Source organism: Rhinopithecus roxellana, chromosome 11, assembly GCF_007565055.1.
Source record: "Rhinopithecus roxellana isolate Shanxi Qingling chromosome 11, ASM756505v1, whole genome shotgun sequence".
NCBI classification, from domain to species: Eukaryota; Metazoa; Chordata; class Mammalia; order Primates; family Cercopithecidae; genus Rhinopithecus; species Rhinopithecus roxellana.
In genome coordinates this window covers 9,846,247-9,868,886 of record NC_044559.1, presented here as the reverse complement: position 1 = coordinate 9,868,886, position 22,640 = coordinate 9,846,247, and the positions used below count along the sequence as shown (strand labels likewise).

The 22,640-nt window shown below is 37.7% G+C and overlaps 1 protein-coding gene and 1 long non-coding RNA gene across 9 annotated transcripts in view; one reads left to right on the top strand and one right to left on the bottom strand.

The window, feature by feature from the left end:
* The window catches only part of NRG3 (neuregulin 3), a 1,117,203-nt gene that overhangs the window by 360,307 nt on the left and 734,256 nt on the right, over positions 1-22,640 (top strand). The window contains exon 3 of one of the 8 annotated variants that reach the window (XM_030941429.1): positions 3,521-3,598. The exons of the other annotated variants lie outside the window; for them this stretch is intronic. Within the exon in view, the coding sequence (XP_030797289.1) occupies positions 3,521-3,598 (78 nt within the window). The remainder of the gene's footprint in view (positions 1-3,520; positions 3,599-22,640) is intronic. 8 annotated transcript variants of the gene reach the window in all.
* On the bottom strand, positions 638-3,699 carry LOC104666616. Its single transcript, XR_748579.1, has 3 exons — positions 3,519-3,699; positions 3,259-3,397; positions 638-793 (listed from the first exon to the last, which is right to left on the bottom strand). It is a non-coding gene; the product is annotated as an uncharacterized LOC104666616 (long non-coding RNA).

The following is a 22,640-nucleotide window of genomic DNA, read 5'->3' as shown; positions in this document are numbered from 1 at the left end:
AGAAGAGGAACAACCATGTCCTTCTTCACATGGCGGCAGGAGAGAGAAGTGCAGACTGAAGTGGGGAAAAGCCCCTTATAAAACCATCAGATCTTGTGAGAACTCACACACTATCACAAGCACAACATGGGGGAAACTTCCCCCATGAGGTCCCTCCCATGAGGTCCCTCCCCCAACACATGGGGATTATAATTCAAGATGAGATTTTAGTTGGGGACACAGGGAAACCTTATTAAGTATAGGGAAGAATAGTAGAAAAGAATGTTAAATCTAAAGATATGTTGGAAATAACCTAAAGGAGAATAGAAACTGAAAATATCAAAAAGCATGTGAAGATTGAAAAAATGAAACAAAATAGATTAACATGAACAATGAGTTAAAACAATTGTCAGGGTAGATGAATGAAAATAATTTGTTAGAAAGTCCAAACAGATAAAAGGAAAGTTCAGCATACACATAAGTGGTGTGCCTGAAAAGGAGAAATGAACATATGGAGACAAAAATGTTTAAAGTTACTTTTTCCAGATGTGAAGAAGTTTTGAGAGTAAACATTTTTGACTTAATCTTTTGTTTGGAAGCCCAACATTATGAAAATAGTTATGCAAAATGATCACCATCAATATCCTAATCCACTCGCCTTTGAAAACACAATCATCCCTTGGTATCTTCAAGCGATTAGTTCCAGTGTTCCCAGAAGATACCAAAAATTCACTGATGCTCAAGTTCTTTGGGGTATGTATTCAGAAACCAACAATATAGAAGGCCAACTGGAACAGAGAATCTTTTGGGGAGTCTGAAAGGAGATCAAGTCCTAAACAAAGGATGACCTCAGAATTCCTCTCAGTAACATTCCACATTAGGAAAAGAACAGGTCAATGCCTCTCCAGTGCTTTCAGGAAAAGGCAGTGTAACCCATGTTCCTAAACTCAGTCAGTGTATCTTTTAAAGTAAGGCAACCGACAAACAGTTTTCAACATGTAAATACTGCTCAGAATCTAGTTGCCAGATTCTTTCTAAAATATTCTGTCAATAAAAATGAATAGAGGAATTATGGCAAAAGAACTGTTGATAAACATTAAATATGTTGAAAATATTAAATGTTTCTAACTGCAGAAATAAGTAAAAATTTTTCTGAGAATTATGTTTATAGAACAGAATGAAAATGTTACAAAGGATAATAACGTTGAAAAAATTTATCTCATACAATTTAGGATGAAAAGTGGAAGAGAAAGTGAGAGGCAGGATACATATGGTGAATTCTTCATCTTTTATAGCTGAAGGCAAAAAAAATGCCACTTAAGAAAAATGCCGGCCGGGCACGGTGGCTCAAGCCTGTAATCCCAGCACTTTGGGAGGCCGAGATGGGCGGATCATGAGGTCAGGAGATCGAGACCCTCCTGGCTAATACGGTGAAACCCCGTCTCTACTAAAAAATACAAAAAAAAACTAGCCGGGCGACGAGGCGGGCGCCTGTAGTCCCAGCTACTCGGGAGGCTGAGACAGGAGAATGGCGTGAACCCGGGAGGCGGAGCTTGCAGTGAGCTGAGAGCCGGCCACTGCACTCCAGCCTGGGCGGCAGAGCAAGACTCCGTCTCCAAAAAAAAAAAAAAAAAAAAAAAAAAAAAAAAAAAAAAAAGAAAAATGCCATTAAATAACATAGCATAAACATACAAAGGCATAAAAATGTAGTAAAATAAAGTGTGTAAACAGTTAAAATTAGGTAATGCAATAATAGAAGTGATTGGAGAGTAAGTGGAGGTATAAATTTTGTCAGTATTACAGTGAAAGGTCAGTAGATAATAGATAAAGAAAAAGAAATATCGGATTAAAAGTATTATATTGGCCAGGCACAGTGGCTCATGCCTGTAATCCCAGGACTTTGGGAGGCCAAGGAAGGCGGATCACCTGAGGTCAGGAGTTTGAGACCAGCTTGGCCAATATGGTGAAACCCCATCTCTACTAAAAACACAAAAATTAGCTGGGCATTGTGGCAGATGCCTGTAATCCCAGCTGTTCAGGAGGCTAAGGCAGGAGAATTACTTGAACCCAGGAAGCAGAGGTTGCAGTGAGCCATGATTGTGCCATTGCACTCCAGGCTGGGTGACAAGAGCAGGACTCCGTCTCAAAAAAATAAAAAAATAAAAAGCATATCACATTGTATTTAAAAGATAACAAAAAAGGTAATAGAAAAACCTGAGACCTTCAGATTATTAATAGTAAATTATTAATAGTAGCACAAACAGGCACAAAAAGAACGAAGTGAAATATTGAAAAAAAAAAACTAATATCATCGTCAGGCATACCGAAACACAATATAATTGATTCTGAAAATATCTACATATTAATAAGGGCACTATTTATCAAATTTTAGTAAGAAAGTTATTTATTTCCACAAGAAATCAATAGGAATGGATATCTATGCATCACATAACATAGACTCACATTCCATAATGGAAAATCTACAGAAATTTCAGGGCAAAAGAGAAGAAAACATGTTAGTTGCAGGAAACTTAATTCAGTGTGTGAAAACTATTAGTAAAAACTAGTAAGCAAATAGAAGACTGCTAAAACATGATTGATTTCAAAATGTTACATATCATTGTGTTTTTCTTCATTAAAGATATGTCTTCATAAATTCTCTAAAATTTTTTTAAACAGTTTTCTCTTAAATTGGATTAATGGTTTCTGAATTAAGAACATTAAAAAAAATCTTTAAGAAACTGCTTTCAACTTTATCTTTCAAGTTTCTGGGCTATTCACACTTAGTCTTCACTGACTCCTACATGAATTGAAGCTCTAAGTGTAGGACTAAGAGCAAGTGTTATAAATTTGGAGGCCCTACTATGGTAGGTCTCTCAGTTTTGTAAAGAATCGGATGCTCAGTTGGCTGGGAGGATAGAGAAAGGAAAAATAGAGTCCCTTTTCTCAAAGCCCCCAAGTCCAGCAGGGAAAACGCACCTTATATATCATAATAAATAGAATATGCAAGATAAGCTCAAGTGTATGCAGGGGGAAAGGACTTTGGTGGAAGCAGCTAAAAGGATCTTGTAAAAATATAAATTAGGTCTTATGATGCAAGAATCCAGCCTGTTTTAACATGGATTGGATAACTTACTTATCAGAGACTTGGAACGAAAAATAGTGGATATGGATCACAGTTTTCTGTGATCGTTGGAGGAAAAATGTGACAAAATCCTATATGCTGTCCTTAGGATACCCTCCTGACATCCCCATTCCCTCTCTGTTGCTTGTGCTTACAGTAGAGATGGCTCTTCTCCTAACAGGCGCTTCTCAAATTCCAGATCTCATTTTTCTGTCTTCTCTTAGGTACCTCAGACTTCTGACCTTTTTTCTGGTGACTAATACAGACTTTCATTGTTTTTCTCTTTTGCTGCATCTATAAATATTATGATTTCTCAGAAATTTTGTTTTGTATGTGTTTATGAGACAATTGGCCAGATGAGGCTACAAGAGGAGACACAGGAGAGACTCAAGAAAATAAAGTATTTTTTACTCACAGGTCCTAGAGACAGGAGGCATGCCATACATGGCAACATGGGGAAGACCAGAGTGGTCAGGAGGCAGAAACAGGAGCAAGGTAAGTTGTAAGGCATGGCCTTTATTGGGGTTTCTGAGAGAAAGGTAAGGCAGGATAGGATGAACAATTTAGGACTACTTTGAATAATTTCTCCAGACTTTGGAAAACAGCAGTGTTCTCTAGTTGCCTGGTACCTGGCCCTGGGTTGCTTAAGACAGAAGAATATTGTTTCCGGGGTATATGGGCAAGGTAAAGGAAGTGTGGCTCTGGGTTGGTTAGTTTGCATGTCACAGCATGCTTCAGGCTGATCCCTCTTCTAGCTTAAGAATTGACTAGCCTCAGGCAAAGGCGATCTCTTCCCCAGTTAGAAAGATTTTCTAAGATATCAAAACATCACAAGGTACAGACAATTTAAATATACAATTATCTGCAATACAACCTTGTTCTGGGCCTTCTTTTCCCTCACTTTCTTCCTATCATGACTTTCCATCCCATAGCCTAAAATGCCATCTATCTTCTAATGACTTGCCTGACATTCACTCTTGTGTATCTAATTGCCTCTTTGCCCCCATGAATTTTCAAATATGTCCAAAACATACCTCTTGGTTCTCCTCCCCACTCTTTCTTCTCCCCCAATCTTCCTTTTCAAGGTAAATGGCACCATCAGGCAACCAGGAGGTCAAACCAGAAACCATTGGCTTCTTTAATTACATTACCCTTCCCTTTTTATCCCACAACCACCTACTCACACCCACACTTAAGAACCTTTTAACCATCCACCCTTCCACAAAACTTGGTTCTTCCTTCAACATAAATCTCAAATTCAGCAACTTCCCTACACTTCTACTGCCACTGCCACCACCACCCTGCACCAAGCAAGCCACTTTCATCTTACTCCTTTTCTGTCACAGTACTCCACCCATCATATTCTACATGTTTATACTCCTAGCTGCTGTACAAACCATTTTTGATTAATATTGGTAAAACAAACTACATCACTCCCCAGCTCAAAGCCATTCTCACTGATTTCTAGCTGTATTGAGGATGAAACATGAAAACCTTACATCCAAACGCCTTCCCAGCATAACCTGTTCTCTTCTCTGGTTTTTCCAACATAAGTTTTTTCACTCTTCTTTCCTCCGCAATTCATCATGCTCCAATACCAATGGTCTTTTAATTAAATAAAGATCTCCACAGAAAAACTGTCTCTGTATACTCTGTCTAAATTATTCCCTTCCTATAGTATTTTCCATTTCAGCAGTTTGTTTCCTTCAAAGCAGCTGATCACTGTTGCAATTATATTTACTTGTGACCTTATTTTGTGTTTTGTCATCTGGACCTTATGTTCCAGGAGAGTAGGGATAATATGAATAGTTTTCTCACCATCAGATCTCCAGTTCCATCACAGAGTAGTAACATTATAGGCACTCAAGGGTAGGAACATACAGGACATACCCAATAAATAAGTGTTGAATGAATGATTTAAGTTCAATTTGTTATGATATTTTATTCAAAATAGGGCAATCATTATTAACAAAATATGAAAGAGAAAAATGAGAGAGAGCCACAGCAGGGACAGCACTGTAAAAGTTAACTGGGATTTGAGCTTCTATTAGTGGCTTCAGCTCAGTAAGATCTTTATACCAAGTCAAGTCAGGAGAGGCTGGAAAGAGAGCTGAGATGGCTGGCTGACAAGGCTGTCTCCACTTCACCTTACCTGCCGTGGCTGTGACCATGCTATGTAGCGGGTCTCCACTGATAACTTTCTTCCTTCAGCCATGCTTGTCATGTTACTCTGTCATCGGGATGTGTTTATATTTCTTATTTTGGCAGAAACACTCAAGAGAGGGGGCTTCATTTCAGTCTCAACTCACAACTGCTCTCTCCAATAATTTTTGTGTGTGAAATATCCTAATTAGACTCAGTGTCTTCCTTGCATTCCCAGCAACTTGAGTGACAGATAATTCTATTAAATTTGGGGAGCAATGAGTTGGGCAGGGGTTAGCGAGCGATGGCCTGAGGGCCAGATCCAGCCTGCCACTTGTTTTTGTAAGCAACAAATTTTTTGGAGCACAGCTGCAGCCATTCATGTACGTATTGTTCATGACTGTCTTCCTGCAAAAATATTAGCACTGAGTTGATGGATATTGATGATGGAGTTCACAAAGTTGAAAAATAACTTATCTGCCCCTTTGCAGGAAAAGTTTGCCAACCTCTGGACTAGAGTATGATCTTCTTTATTCTGAGCCTTAGATACAGTATTACGACAGTTTAACTATTTTTCTAACATCTCTATTTATACATTATTAATTAATTTCAGGGAAAATTGGATTTTTTTACATCTTCCAGTATCATTTAGTTCAGACCCTATTATGTTCCAGGCATTTACTTAATCGATAAAGAAAGCTTTTTGTGACCTTTCCATCCCAAGTAATCTCCCACTGCTCTTAAGGCCTATATTGTTTTGCCACCCATAGCAGTTTATCTCTCATAGAGCTCTGTCTCACCTGGTGCTTTATCTCCCTTAGCACACGGCATTTTGACTTTGTATGTGAATCATGTATGTGCATGGCTAATCTAGCCTCCTGGGTGGCATTGTGTAAAGAAAATTGTATTTCGAGAATGATGGATTGCTAGGCTCTGAGCTGCATAGTAGTTGGGATTGTGCCTCTTTTGCTGACCTGGAAACTTGTCCAGTGTGTGTCACTTGGTAGGTGTTTTATCATGCATGAATGAGTCCACATTGTGCCTCTACATTAATAGAGACTTGCCTCCTTGCTTTTCGTAGATGACAGTAGAACTGGATCTATGATGAGCTTTATTTAGCATGCCCCATCCGTTCCAGACATACACACAGACACACATAGACACACACACACACACACACACAGAGACACACACACACCTTACTCTCAATAGTTTCATGTATCCACTGTTTCTAATCAGTAAATTGAGGATATGTTTGGACACTACTTTTAGAGTTAGACGTTAGACTCTTAACTCTCAGTTACCAAGGAACTTTGAACAAGATACAAAAGATAACCTTTAATTTCCTCATGTTTTAAATGTAGCTAATCACAGCTACCTTCCAGGACTGTAGTAGAAGTAAATGAGATCGCAAGCACAACTGGAAGGAGCTGGCACAGCCCATAACTCACTGTAAGTGGTCAGTAGAGGTCGGTTTTGTTCACAACCAAGGCTTGTGACTTCCACTCCAAACTGCTAAGGGAAGCCCTGCTTCTCAGTTACCTGAATTGTAGTCTCTAGGGGTATGAAAGCCAGGGTGCTTCTTTAAATTTCCTGCTCCCTGTGATTTCTGATTCCCTCATTCAGTCTTTGCCATCCTTGTACATTGCATTACAATCTGCCACACTGTGAAAGCCAGAATTCTGAGTCATTATTGCTGTTTCCTGCATCCTTAAGGCCTCAGAAATCTTTACTCCGTCCACTTCTCACTTAGTTTCTCAGTCATCTGCTTAACCCAAATGATGATTTTCTTTTCCCTGGTCTGATTGAAAAATCTTCGTCCTGGCTGCCCTCTACCTCCTTCTCCATATGAAAACTAGAACTCTTTTTTTTCTTTGAGACAGAGTCTCACTCTGTTGCCCAGGCTGGAGTGCAGTGGCACGATCTGGGCTCACTGCAAGCTCTGCCCCCGGGGTTCACACCATTCTCCTGCCTCAGCCTCCTGAGTAGCTGGGAGTACGGGTGCCCGCCACAACGCCCAGCTAGTTTTTTTGTATTTTTTGTAGAGATGGGGTTTCACCGTGTTAGCCAGGATGGTCTCGATCTCCTGACCTTGTGATCCACCCGCCTTGGCCTCCCAAAGTGCTGGGATTGCAGGAGTGAGCCTCCGCGCCCGGCCTAAAAAAAAACTAGAACTCTTAAACACATATATGAGACAATGTGTTTTCAAAAACTCCTAATGATTTCTCATGAAGATTGACATAATATCAGATCCCTATACAGTGGTCTACAGGCTGTCATGGAGATGCCTCTAAATTAATTGCATATCTTGGAGTTTCTTCACAGTATACCAGGTTCAAGGTCCCATGAACTGATGTCAGTAGCTTTAAAGACCAAATTATTTTCTGCCTCAGCACCTTTGAACATTTTATGCCTCCTCCTTGTATATCTTTCTGCCTCTCTTTGCAAAAGTCATTCTTTATATCCATCAGGTGTCAGTTAAAATTATACTGTTGGAGATCTCTATGAATACTCTGTTCTTTTTGTCATTCCTTTTCTTAGAATCCTGTTTTTCCTGCTTATACTTACAACAATTTGTAATTTTATAGATAGATAGATAGATAGATAGATAGATAGATAGATAGATAGATAGCAAGCATTTACTTATTTTTGTTTGACATTCCTATTACGTTGTATACTCTGTGAAGGCTGAACTATGTCTGCTTCATTCATTCATTCGTATATGCTCAGCCCCAGTGCATTTTTTTGCTATACAGTAGTGCTTAATATATTATTCTTGAATGAATCAGTCATTCGATCTATCACCAATGATTTTAGGCGAATTTACCTCTCTCCAGCCTATTTCCTTAGAGTATAAACGGCTGGCTGAACTTCTGGCCTGTAAATAGAAATGTATATTTCCTAAGAAGACTGTGAATATAACAATGATTTGAAAAATGAACATAGGTTCTTACATGACTTTTACTCTAAGAAGATAAGACCCTCTCAAGATGATGCTTTTCCCAAATCTAGTAACAGGACACAGTAAAAGCATTTTGTTGCTTTACTCTTTAACATTTTAATTTTCAAAGAACTTGGAGAATTCTCTTTGAGGTTTAGTGCACAGCAAAATGTAATAAGAAAAAGTGTTGGTTTCAGGTTACAATTTGTAAAAGAAACATGTTAAGATATCTTTCAGCAATCTCAGTATTTCTCTGTAATCTTAAATTTGAAGATACTGATTTTAATATATTGGTAGTAATCTTAAAGTTAATATTCTACTTTAGCTGCATATCTCAAAATGATATGCAAAACAAGGATTTTGATTTTAATTGGAAATATAAAATGCTTTTACAAAGCCTGAATTTGCCCATAGCTCTTGAATATTCCTTTTGTAGTGTTGTTTTCCCATTTTAGAATTCAGCAAAGAAACTTGAATTCAGACTACATTCTAAGCATCAATAAGGATAACAATCCTATAACACAGGCAAATATAAATGCCTGTTCTAAAAAAGCATAAGAAGAAAAAAAAGTCCTTATTGAGTACGTAAAATATCAAGTTTTTACTCAAAGAGTCATACAGAAAAGTCCCTTGTTCAGAGTCACATTAGTAGTAAATGACTGTAAGGATTTGATTCCAAGTTTCTTAAACATCAAAGTTCAGGTTCTTTTCGTTGCTGACTGCCTTCTGACTTTTTGCATCATCCAGTTCTTTTTCTTTCTCTCCCCCAACCCTTTTCCCCATTCTCCATTCCCTTTCCCCTACAACCTTGAGACAACCATTCTAATCTATATAATGTGTACATTTGGATTTCTCTGTGTGTTCTTACATGCATTTTTATTTACTTCATGCTAGTTTCCACTTTTATGATTAAACAGTCTACTTTTCAGCTCACAGTGTTGTGTGAGCATATAATCTATCACTTCTCATTGCTGCATAATTCTTTCCAATAATGGAAAACTGGTTTTCTTCTAACCCTCTACCATCATAAATGACTCTGCAGCTAAAGTACATATTTTTACATAGACTTATGCAACTATTTATTTGAGATATATAGGATATAGGATATCTAATTATGAAATTCCTCTGTTATAAGGCCTATGCCACTTATTTATTTATTTATTTATTTTTTTGAGATGGGAGTCTTGCCCTGTTACCCAGGCAGGATCACAGGCATGTGCCACCATGCGTGAAAATTTTTGTATTTTTAGTAGAGACAGGGTTTCGCCATGTTGGCCAGGTTGGTCTCGAACTCCTGACCTCAGGTCGTCTGGCTGCCTTGGCCTCCCAAAGTGCTGAGATTACAGGCATGAGCCACCTTGCCTGGCCAAGTTACACCATATTATCTAAAGATTGTTCTGTGCCTTTACAACCATTTTTTTTTTTTTTTTTGCCAATTTAATTGGTGTAAATGATATTTATTGTTGTTTTCATTTATCTGATTACTAATTAATTTAAGCATCTCTGTTTACCTGTAAGCATTATTAGTTTGTCAGTCTTAAATATTACGAATATCCTTCCTCATTCTGTAATCTATGGTTTTTTTTTTTTTTTTTTTTTTTTTTTTTTTGCTTGTTTTTGGTTGCCTTTGCTTTAAAAGTTCTTTACTTCCTTCAAGTCATAAAGATATTTTCTCATGGTTTTTTCTTATATCTGTTGGTTTACATCTTAGATTTAGATTTTTTATTCCACTTTTGTATCTGCTGTAAGCTTAGTTCCAGTTTTATTTTGATATGTAGTGTGAGCCAGTATTTATAATACGATCTATTAAACAGTGAAATAGTTTAAATATTTTTGTATTGTATTCACAAAAAGAAACTTCTTTTTAACTTCTAGGGAAAGAAAAATGACACTTAATATTATAATGCCTTTCTCATAATAGAGAATATTGGCATTTTTTAAATGAGTGCAAGTTATATTTTATGTCTGTTTTGAATCTGATCAGAGAAAATTTTTCCTATTTGTGTGAGTCTGTAAAGGCACATTTCCTTTTGTTCTTTCTACTTTAGCCTAGAGTTCTCACTGGAACTGACATGACATAGGATTTTACATTGAATAGTTAAAGGAAAAATAACACTTTTCCCCTCCAGCAATTAATATACCACTATCAATATAATATTATATGACTTTATCAGTTTAAATGGAAAACTGAAATTAAGGAGAAATTCTCTATTAAAGATAATTTATTTGAATTGGTTAATTATATGCATTTGGAACAAAAAATAATCATTAACAGACTTTTCTTTCTTTTCCAAATACGAACATGAAGGTGTAGATTTCAGATACATAAAGATGCATGTTTTATTGTAGCATTATATGATTTTAATAGAATTATGTTCCACTAAATGATGATTGCTTAAGAATTTTTGAAGAATGGAGTTTTTGAAATATGAGGTACAACTGAAGGGAAGATGAAGATTCCGAAATGGTTCCTAATTCCATTAGGGGAAAAAGACTTTTCAATCAGTCACTCAAGTGTCCACAGAGAAATGTCTGATGCTATTTCAGGGGACAATCTAGTGGAGGAAGACGGCCTCAAGTGAAATGCTTAGTTGATTATGTAGTTCATTCCAGAATAAATAGGCCATTTACTTTGTCTGAAAGTTCAATAGATTTGGATTTCAGTCAAATGGAATGACATTAGATCTTTCTTTTTTTTTTTTTTTTATTATTATACTTTAAGTTCTAGGGTACATGTGCATAACGTGCAGGTTTGTTACATATGTATACTTATGCCATGTTGGTGTGCTGCACCCATCAACTCGTCAGCACCCATCAATTCATCATTTATATCATGTATAACTCCCCAATGCAATCCCTCCCTCCTCCCCCCTCCCCCCTCCCCATGATAGGCCCCAGTGCGTGATGTTCCCCTTCTCGAGTCCAAGTGATCTCATTGTTCAGTTCCCACCTATGAGTGAGAACATGCGGTGTTTGGTTTTCTGTTCTTGTGATAGTTTGCTAAGAATGATGGTTTCCAGCTGCATCCATGTCCCTACAAAGGACGCAAACTCATCCTTTTTTATGGCTGCATAGTATTCCATGGTGTATATGTGCCACATTTTCTTAATCCAGTCTGTCACATGATGGACATTTGGGTTGATTCCAAGTCTTTGCTATTGTGAATAGTGCCGCAATAAACATACGTGTACATGTGTCTTTGTAGTAGAATAATTTATAATCCTTTGGGTATATACCCAGTAGTGGGATGGCTGGGTCATATGGTACATCTAGTTCTAGATCCTTGAGGAATTGCCATACTGTTTTCCATAATGGTTGAACTAGTTTACAATCCCACCAGTGTAAAATCTAGGTAGTACCATCCAGGACATAGGCATGGGCAAGGACTTCATGTCTAAAACACCAAAAGCAACGGCAGCAAAAGCAAAAATTGACAAATGGGATCTAATTAAACTAAAGAGCTTTTGCACAGCAAAAGAAACTACCATCAGAGTGAACAGGCAACCTACAGAATGGGAGAAAATTTTTGCAACCTACTCGTCTGACAAAGGGCTAATATCCAGAATCTACAAAGAACTTAAACAAATATACGAGAAATAGATCTTTCTTTATGAATGTTGATACAAGTGTGTTTAGAGAAGACTTCTGTCAGTTTTTATTAATAATATTCTTATTGGTTCAGTTTTCTTCTCCCTCATTTGCTCAATGCTCCAATTTTGTGGAGGTCATTTTATGTTTGACAACATTATGACATAGGCAAGTAGAAGCCTCTCAGTTTTTTTTTAAAAAACCCTGTTACAATGTTTTATTCTTATAATTTTGTAACTTTCTTAAGCAAATGCTGTAGAGACAAACTGCAAGAGGAAACGTTCTTTTAAAGGGTGCACACATTTTGGAGATGAAATTCCTTGAGTTTTTGGGAGAAAATAAGACACCTGCTGATTCTCTGAGCTAGAATAATTTATACTTTTCTATGAATATTAGAGAAGTGATATACTTTAAGGGGTGAGGACAAAAAATTGCCAAAAGACAACACTGCGTTTGAATTATAGATGGCATCTAAATGATAAAATGTATAAAAATAACACTGAAAGATAATTTCTTTGTCATAACTGAGAGGGGAGCAGTAGTGTATAGGAGAGTTTGCCACACAGAAGATCAAATTTCAGCTCTGACATTTCCTACTTTGAGAATCTAGCTGAATTATAATTCTAAACTTGTGTCCTTATCAGTAAAATGTCTGTATCTGACAGTATTCAAGGGGTATCTTTTGTGCCTAGCTTAACTGTGCCCTCAGCTATTAATTTTTTTTGAGTTTTCCTTCTGTCCTCCATCACCATTCCCAGATTCTTACATTAAGGACAACTAAGCTAAACATTAACCATAAGGAAGACACATTGTTTATTTTATTAATAGCTAGTTTAGCACATAATACATTTTAAATTGTTTGCCTATGACTAATGGCAAAAGAGGTAAGTCCTTATTTCTTTAGAGAAGTAAAATAATTGGCATTTATTTACAGTGATCTTGTAATCTTTGTTCTTTTGTGGTGGTTACTAATTATATCAGTGTCAAACTAATTATATTAAGTAATGGAGGTTAAATGCCCCCAGTTATTTAGAATACAAGAATGGAATATTTTGGCATTAAACAATGATTTCTTTTGGAAGTACATTGCAAAGTCTTCCTAATATACATATTTGTCAATTACCATCTGTGTAAAGCAACAGACAGCCGCTCAGTAGCATTTCCCGGAGTGGACTGGAAGGATCTTTCTCACCATATGACTCTGAGACAGTTAGAAACCCACCAAATTGAAGATTATTTGATGTAAATTCACAGCACATACCTGGCTGATACCGTTTATATTAACATGTTTCTTCAAAGAAACAATAAGCTCTTTTTTTCAATAAGGAAAATATTTTTATCTGGGAAAAACTGTACAACATTTATACAGTGAATGATATTCTTTTAAAATAATTTGTTGTAAGCCTTTCCTAACAGTGGAATGCGAAAAACTAGAACATGTGCAATACAAGTGATATTTTAAGAAGACACTCAGAAATGCAATCCAACTTCAATTGTGGATGTCCCCCGTTTTGTTTGTTTTCTACGTCTGGAATTTTCTTGTCATAAAATTCTAAATTATTTAAGGTGAATATCCTTTGCAAAAGATGGTGTCTAAATTATGTCTCCAGAAAAGTTAGAAACCTGCAGTTTCAGGAATATTTTTATTGAGTACCCATCAAGGCCCAGAAAATGTATTAGGGACAAAGAACATTTCTGTAAATAGAACAGACAATGATATTTGCCCCTCTATTGGGCTTGTATTTTCCCTTTGAGTAACCACTATGTGCTAAGTGAAATGTAGTCAATTTAAAATGATTTATTTATAAAATAATAAGAAAAAAGTCATTTATAGGTACCACATTCTTTCTAAGGAGTGCAGAAGCTGAAGTTATTGTTTAGCTGAGACCTGGAGAGGTTTGCATATTCAAAACTGGGGAAAGAACTAATTACTTGTATTGTAGAAGACTTTGGAATTCTTTTGGAGGAGATTAGGTGGAGAGAGAGGGTGGGAGTGTGAGAGAGAGTAAGAAAGAGAAAGTGAAGTACGTGTGTTTCCCAAATGTTGTGTTTCTGTACATCACAGCCAGGGAACCCATTCACCACCCACCTGGCCACTTCTGCCTTATTTACAAATTTTGATTTGCTGGAAAGGGAATTCTACTGGCAAATGCACTGCCTGTTTCTCACTGATACTCCTTGCCTGAGTTTCTACCTACAGTCCGACCGACCCTTTTGAACAGCAAATGTTAAGGACTTCCCTTTAGAGATCCTGCTTAAGCCTGAGGTTGAACCTACTTGATCCTTAAGAAAAGCAAGAACCTACTTGATCCTTAAGAAAAGCAAGCAAAGCAAAACGCTCCAGCAGAAAGCATTGTGTACTTATTTCCTCCCACAAAATTTTCTTGCGCACTGTGTTGAAGGGGCTTTGCTGAGCTTCACACATTTCCTTCATACAACTTTTACTGCATGTAAAAGAGACCCACTCCAAAGTTAAAGTCATATGTTGTCAGAACAAGAAATCAAACCAGAAGTAAAAATACTTCTTTAGAAGTGTTCTATTAGATATGTGAAAAATATAACAGCCTTCTAGTAAATATGCAAAAATCAAAATATGCAAAGAATCAAACAGACTTCTAGTAAATGCAAACGTATTGGAAACATGTTCATTACTGATAACTAGAAATATCTCTAATAGCAGAAAGTAAACAGAAAAAGGAGAAGACATAATCAAAGAAATGATAAAATAAAATGTAACTTAAATTTACAATATGAGTGCCCCAACACAATTTAAAATTTAAAAAAAGACAAGCTGAAGGCACATATTTATGAAAATTCATAATGCTAGGGTTAAAGACAAAAATTTTAAGGTTTTCAGAAATAAAGATAAAGTGAAATCTTAATGATTAGTACTCAGAATGACTTTACACTTTTCAACAGTGTTCCTAGAAATTAGAAGAAATTGCAGCAATGTATTCATATTCTGAAGGAAAATAACTGTCTTTCAGTCTGAATTGTCATGATTATATAAAGGTTAAGTAAATAAGTTACTCCAACTTTCCCATAGTTAATTTTTTAAAGAAACAGAGATCTTGACTTCCAGCTACTACACAAATTTTTAATTTTGAGGAAACTGCTAACTGAGCTCTGATGGTAAGTAAAATTTATATTTCTTTTCTTTTGGGTACAATAGCTATATCATCATATAGAAAAGGAGAGAAATTGCTATGCAGGATTTAGTGATATTTTCAAGGATAGCATTTAATAGGAGAAATTTCCACTTGAGGTAAAGATCTGCCTGGAAATTTTTGTTAGACTAACTGTTTGAATGTTAATTATGATAATGTATTTTTCTGAATCGGTTCAAGGAGATTAACAGTCAAAAAAAGAAGGTGTGCAGATAGTTGCTTAATGAGCTCTGGGAAGGAAATTTGGAATCCTGTGTTCTTTCCATCATCAACAGGCATTTTACCTAAAAGCCTAGAAAGACACCATTGTGATGTTTTTCCTTTGTCCTGTAACTCTTTCCCATGGCTTGGACAGTGACAATAGCATTCATGCTGTTCACCTGGCAGGGAACCTAATTATGGCTGTTTTATCTGAAGCTCAGATAATTTCAGAGCTCTTTGAAAAGATTATTACCTTAATCTGCCTGTTAAGTTCTTCAGTGCACTTACGAAAACCATAGCATCAACTCTGTAGATTGTAAGAGAAATCTAGAATTTAGGAAGATGGAGGAGTGAGCCAAATGAGCATTGAATTAGAAGTCTGGAGACCCAGGCTCTGGAACTATTTTTGGGTAGTTGACTTCATCTTTTTGGAGTGCCATTGCCTAGTCAGAAAAATAAGGACGATGGAATAGATGGTCTTCTCAATCTAAATTATTTTGTTTGTATTTTCTTCTCTACTTTGAATTCTCAAAAGTATTTTGCTTTAGAAGGGTTCTATTAGTATGTATAATGATGTAAAGCAGCGGTCCACAACCATTTTGGCACCAGGGATCATTTTTGTGGGTAACAATTTTTTCACGGGCCGGGGGTAATGAGAGTGCGGGATGGTTTCGGGATGACTCAACTGCATTACATTTATTTATTGATGGATTGATTGGAGACGGAGTCTCACTCTGTCACCCAGGCTGGAGTGCAGTGGCTTGATCTCTGTTCACTGTAACTTCCGCTTTCTGGGTTCAAGCAATTCTCCTGCTTCTGCCTCCTGAGTAGCTGGGACTACAGGCGCCCACCACCACACCCGGCTAATTTTTTGTGTTTTCGTAGAGACAGGGTTTCACCTTGTTGCCCAGACTGGTTTCGAACTCCTGAGCTCAGTCAATCTGCCCTCCTTGGCCTCCCAAAGTGCTAGTATTACAGGTGTGAGCCAACGTACCTAGCCAGTGTAGTACATTTACTGTGCACTTTATTTATATTATCATTACATTGTAATATATAATGAAATAATTATATAACTCAACATAATGTAGAATCAGTGGGAGCCCTGCACTTTGTGCTCCTGCAACTAGAGGGTTCCATGTGGGGGATGGGAGGCAGTGACAGATTATGAGGCATTAGATTCCCATAGGGTGAGCCTAACTTGTATCCCTCGCGTGTGTAGTTCACAATAGGGTTCGCACTCCTGTGAGAATCTAGTGCTGTGGCGCATCTGACAGGAGACGGATCTCAGGTGGTAATGCAAGAAATGGGGAGTGGCTGTAAATACAGATGAAGCTTTGCTCACTCACCTGCAGCTCACCTCATGCTGTGCAGCCTGATTCCTAACAGGCCAAAGACCAATACAGGTCCATGGCCCAAGGGTTAGGGACCCCTGATGTAAAAGACTTATATATGTTGGTGAAAAGAGCAGACACAGAAAAAACTCCACACACATGGATTTAAATCTTGGATTTATTCTTAGGGCCAGTGTCATCTGGACTAGATTATTCTGCCTCTCTGAGATTCACCTTCTACAACTATAAAAAGAGAAACATGGCACTTAGCTCTCAATATTTTAAAAAAATTGCTAATAATATAAGTAAAGTACCTGATATAATAAAAACATTCAATTAATAGCAACTGTTATTTGTGCGATGCTTTCTAACTTAAGGACTAGGACATGAATTTAACCACACAGGAATTCTCATTTTTGAGAAGATAAAGAATAAGGAAAATCTGAAAAATATTGGAAATCATTAATAAAATTCTCCTTTGATCAGCTATTTATTTCAGCATTCTGTAATTTGCCCTGCTCTCGGGTACGTTAGAATACATTTATCCTACTTCACACTTTGAAAAATCTGTGCAAATGCCAGTGATTGTAGCATTAGCCTGATTTTTTCCCAGTCTTCTGCTTTTTTTTTTTTTTTTTTTTTTTTTTTTTTTTTTAACTCAACATATATTGTGAAACACTCAGGTGTTTATTCCTCAGGAAAGTGCGACATATGAATGAGAACTAGAGGATAAGATCTTGTGATAATAAATGTTTGAGGTTAGTCCCCCTTTGTCCTGGCAGTTTTCACATATAACTGCTTACTCTGTGGAGTCTACACTTGTATGTAAAAGGCAGTTTCTGTGTTAATTGGTTTATTTTAAAAAGAAAAGACTTGAGGCAGTGACCATCTTCCTTTTCTGAAGACAGTGATATGAGATCATCCCCAGACTGGCCTATTTTGCTTTCACATACTGCAAAATGCCTGATATGCCCCATTTTTGTGCTTTAGTAATCATTCAGACTTGGATGTGCATTTCTTGAGGGTGTTATAACATGTTTTTGAATTTTCTCCAGGAAGCACTCTGATGATGTGATGAATAATTTAGCTGGATAACTATTTACTAAAGAGAAAACACGAAGGATGAAAACAATCTAAACAAACTTTTTTGCTGGACATAAATAATGAGGGCACCTACTCTTTTGGCAAACGGTATAATTACTGCTTTCCTGGTTACTAGTGAAATCTGGGATATGCTAATGCTTTGGCATAAACAACTGAATATAAATCTCAATAATTGAAGTCTGACCAAAAGAGGGGTTAAATATGTCTAAGAGGTCAAACACATTTACAGCAGACAAAAAAAGAAAGGGAAATTATCTTAGTCTGAATCACAAGATGGCATGTTTTGGTTTTGGTTTTACTAAAAAGAGAAGGAACTGGTATTTAGAAGGAGTTTTTTTTTTTTTTTTTTTTCCAGGGAGTAAAGCGTTCAGAGTCACTGGGTCTGAGTGTAAATGCTGGCCCACCTGCTATGTGAATAGCCTTGAGCAAGGAGATACATCTCTCAGCCTGGTTTTTCACTTCTCTAATACAGGATCACACCCTCTGCCTTGGCTACATAAGAGAACTGTTATAAGGTACGCTAAAATTGCAGACGAGAAAACCTGCTGTAAGCTATAAAGGAGCAGGAAATGTCAGAAATGATTGTAATGCTGTTGGCCCTTCAGCTGCAGTGCCACCTGCAGAAATTAAAAGGAGGCTGAAAATTTGATGTTGCCCTTGGAAGTGAGGGGAAACATTGCTTATGGCATTGTTCTCCTGAGCAAAGCTGGTCTAACATGGCTGCCCAATCCAGTGAACCTATTTCAGCATGTGTCATGTAGGATGCACCTTATGAAGGGCTGTCCATACAGATGTTAGGATATATCTTAGTTAATTTGGGCTTATAACAAAGTGCCATAGAATGGGTAGCTCATAACAAATAAATTTATTTTTCACAGTTCTAGGGGCTGGGAAATTTGAGACCAGGGATCCAGCATGTTTGGGTTCCTGTGCGGGCTCTCTTCTGGGCTGCAGATGGCCATCTTCTCGCGTGTCCCCTCTTAGAAAGAGAATAAGAGCTCTTGGGGGTTCCTTTTATAAGGGCACTAATTCTGCTTATGTGAGCTATTACTGATGACATAATTACCTCCCATAAGCCCCACTTTCTTATGTGATCCTTTTGGGGGTTGGAATTTCAGCATATGGGTTTGGAGAGACACAAACCTTCAGTCCATTACAGGGTCCAAGTTGCTTCATGATCCACAAGCTACCAAAATCTAATACTTGATACTTATTCCCCCAGAAAAACATTAGAATACAGGGATTTGTCTCATTCTAAAATGAGAATTTATTATGCTTAAACCAAACCTTAGGGTGAATCCTCGAAAATTCAGACCAGAATCTGAATGCAGCCCTCTAGGGTACTTACCACTTGGATATTTCTAGTAATTTATAATGAGCATTGAGACTGTCCATTCAGATATATTCATATACTTGTTCAAATAATCAAAATGTGTTTTCTCTTCCCTTCTATTTACTGTTGATTTTCATTCTACCTACCTTCTCTGCAAAGAAGATTTACCTTGATAACTAGCAATAACAATAATAATAATAGTAATAGTAGTAATAGCAAAGGTATCATTTACTTAACTCCATCAGAATTTCACATACTCTGATTTCTGATTTTACTATTTCTTTACCATGAAAATCTGAACAGAATCATCTCTGTCCAATGGCCCATCTTTCTTATTACTCATCCACTCTTCACCGCTTGCAATGTATTCCTATACCCCTGCTCTAAAACTACTGACCTAACAGGCACCAGGGAATTCCTTTTAGGCCATTCACTAGCCCTTTCAAAATTCTAATCTGCTTTGACTTTTCAGTACCGTTTAACTCTCTGGAATAATTTCTTTGTTTTTGAAATCCTCTACACTGTGGCATATCACTTTACTACCTTTGTGAGAGCTGCTTGGTCTCCTCTGTCTACTCCCTCTGTTCCCAGTCCCTATGTGTAAATTCTGCCCCCTCCATCCCCCCTGTGACTCCTCAGTTTTAGACTGTCATCATTTCTCACCAAGATGTTGAACTGGCTCCTCCATGAGAGAGCAGAGTGGAGAGGTGAAGCAAGTGCCTGCCTGCCTTCCTGGTCCATGACCTCTCTCTGCCCTTCCATGCTGGGTGACCATCTGCATGTGAAGTTGGTTTTAGCTTTCTTATTGGTAAAGTGGGGATAATAATAGTATCTATTCTTTGGATGAATGGGAGGGGTCAATATGTTACTACATGCAAAAATGCTTAAAATAATTCCTGGCCCTCGGTAAGTGCGATATAAGTGCTGCCATTACTGTCTTTGTTTTAATATTAGTTATGATCATCATCATTTTAAGTGGTCTCCCTGCTGTTAGATCACTTGCTTCCAGTACATTCTGTACACAGCAGTCAAATTATTCTAAAACAAAGCTTAGTTTATGTTACTAAGCTGTTTCACATTCATATTTGCATTCTATATTGCCTAACAATTTTAATCAGGCCCTCAATAGTCCTGGTTTGTATTTCCTGGCTTGTCTGCAAGTCTCAGTATAATATTAGTACTGATGTCTCCCTTCCCCACTGTGTTTTCCTTACTTTCTAGAATTGTGCTTTCCTTCCACCTCCATTAAAATCCTGCCTGCCATTCACAAGACCCAGAGCAAAGGCTACCAGACCCTTGATGCCTTTTGTAATCCTCTATGCTCAAGCATAAGTCTGTCCTCTCTGAAACTATTAAGTAAAGGTCTTTATTTTAGGTTTCTTTTTGGTCCCATATCTCTGTATTTGGTATTTTATTCATGTACATGTTATCTTTTCTCCTAGATTATAAACTCCTTGGGGAAGGCGTTTATATGGCCTTCCAGCTCCCTGCACAGGATATTACATCCAGTAGACAGATGTTCAATGAAGGGCTATTGAATTCATGTTGATTTCCATATGAGAATAGAGCTGGATATTCATTTCCCTTTTTGCTGTGCTTGCTAAGCAGACTCATTTGCACTGGCCGCTACCCCGGTTGGTCCCCAGGAAAAGAGGGTACTTATGGAGATTCTTTTCCCGCCCCCACCATCTTTTAGGATTTAGATGTTGTTTATACACTGAAAAATTCAACTCTTGGCTCATAGTAGCAAATACTATTGGATATTTGTTGAATGAAAAATAAATAGTAAACATTTGTTGAGTGAGAAAGTAAAAATAAATAATGAATAACCACATCCTGACCCACTTGTCTGGCAGAAGTGGGAAAAAGTTGTAAATAAGCATTTTCTGGAGGAAAAACACACATCCCACACTTGCTTCTGAGTGGTGTGGGAAACATAGATTGAGTCTGAAATTGAGAGGCATGCTTGTGTTTACTAAGCACATGGAGCAGCATTGTCAGAACCCTACTGGCTTTTGCAATACATTCTTTCATCTTTTCAAAAGTAACTTTTTCTATTGCATTTGACTTAGGTTAAGATTCAAATCAATTTATCCTTCACTTGATTCATTTTTGTCAGTGTGGTAACCTTATCAGCAAGGCATTTTGCACCCAAAAACATTTGCTGCCGGAATGAACAAGGCCCTCTAAGCTCAGTGTGAATATAAACTCCATAGCGATGGCAGAAATGGTCTCAGGTGACCTGTCAGAATAAGAAATGCTTCCTCTCCAGAGGTCCCGGCCTGTTATCCCCCAGAGCCACACAGTGAATGAAGCTAAACTCCTGTTCATGAGGTGGAATTATCTCATAACATTTGACCGTGAGTAGTTTACAAAGACAACCCAGGAAATAAAATTTCAGGAGTTGAAACAAGTATTCACTAGCGACAGAACAAAGAAAATACGCCACAAAATTTGTGGATCAATATATCTATATGGAAAGTTTTTAAAAAATTTTTCTTTGTTTAACTTTTATTTTTGTGCTTGACTTTTCTTGGGATGTATTTAAGCATGAAGACAGTAGAAATAAGAAGTATACACTTTGGGAGGCTGAGGCAGGTGGATCACCTGAGGTCAGGAGTTCAAGACCAACCTAGCCAATGTAGTAAAACCCCATGTCTACTAAAAATACAAAACATTATCTGGGTATGGTGGCAAACACCTGTAATTCCAGCTACTCGGGAGGCTGAGGCAGGAGAATTGCTTGAACACCCAGGAGGTGGAGATTGCAGTGAGCCACAATCAAGTCATTGCACTCCAGCCTGGGCAACAAGAGTGAAACTCCGTCTCAAAAAACAACAACAACAACAAAACAAAACAAAAACAAAAACAAAAACCGAAAAAGAATAACTTCTGCTGAGCTATCAAGACCACATTGGTCTTGACCCCTGACTGTCTAGGACTGAATTTTATACCATTTTATAAGACTCTGCTAATTCCTGTCCTTGCATACATCGCATAGCAGTGATCATTTAATTGTCCAAACTCCCCATCTACGTCACAAGACACTTGAAGGCAGATCACAACTACCTAGCTCTTTGCCTGGTGTCTGGCTCTAATCTATACTTACCGGATGCTGTATTAAAAGAGGTGAAACTAAGGCATGAGTCTGCTGCTGCAGCTCAGAGGCCTCAATCAGACAGATGCCAGGCTGCATTTGACATAATACATAAAAATTGAGACTTTACACAAATCTAAATTCCTGGGTTCTCTTGAAATACCTGAAAATCTGATGACATTGGACCTACATTGCTACAAAAACCTGGAGAAGAATGTCATGGCTATGAATAGTGAAAGTATTCTTCACTCTATCCTATCCTGGCACTTAAAGCTTCCTTAGTTCTCACCTCTAACAACCCACTGGGCCTACAGGCATTGGGAGCTGTTCCTTCTCTTCCTGTTTATCTCATTAGAGGGATGACCCCAAGCTTCTCCTCACCATCTTCCCTCTGACTCCCTTGGTATTAAAAGAGCATGAATTTTGCTTCCTAAGAAGGATCTTATCCTCCAAAACCATTGTCCTGCAGAACGACAGGAAGCTCCTCATCTGCAGTGGCCCTGCAGCTACAGAGGAGGCTTTTCATGCAGCTCTGACTCCACATGGGAGTGAAGACAATTGGGATTCCCTCACAGACTGCCTGGCTTCAGTGCTTCACTCTCCTGCCTTGAGTCTTGAGCTGCTTCCTGATCC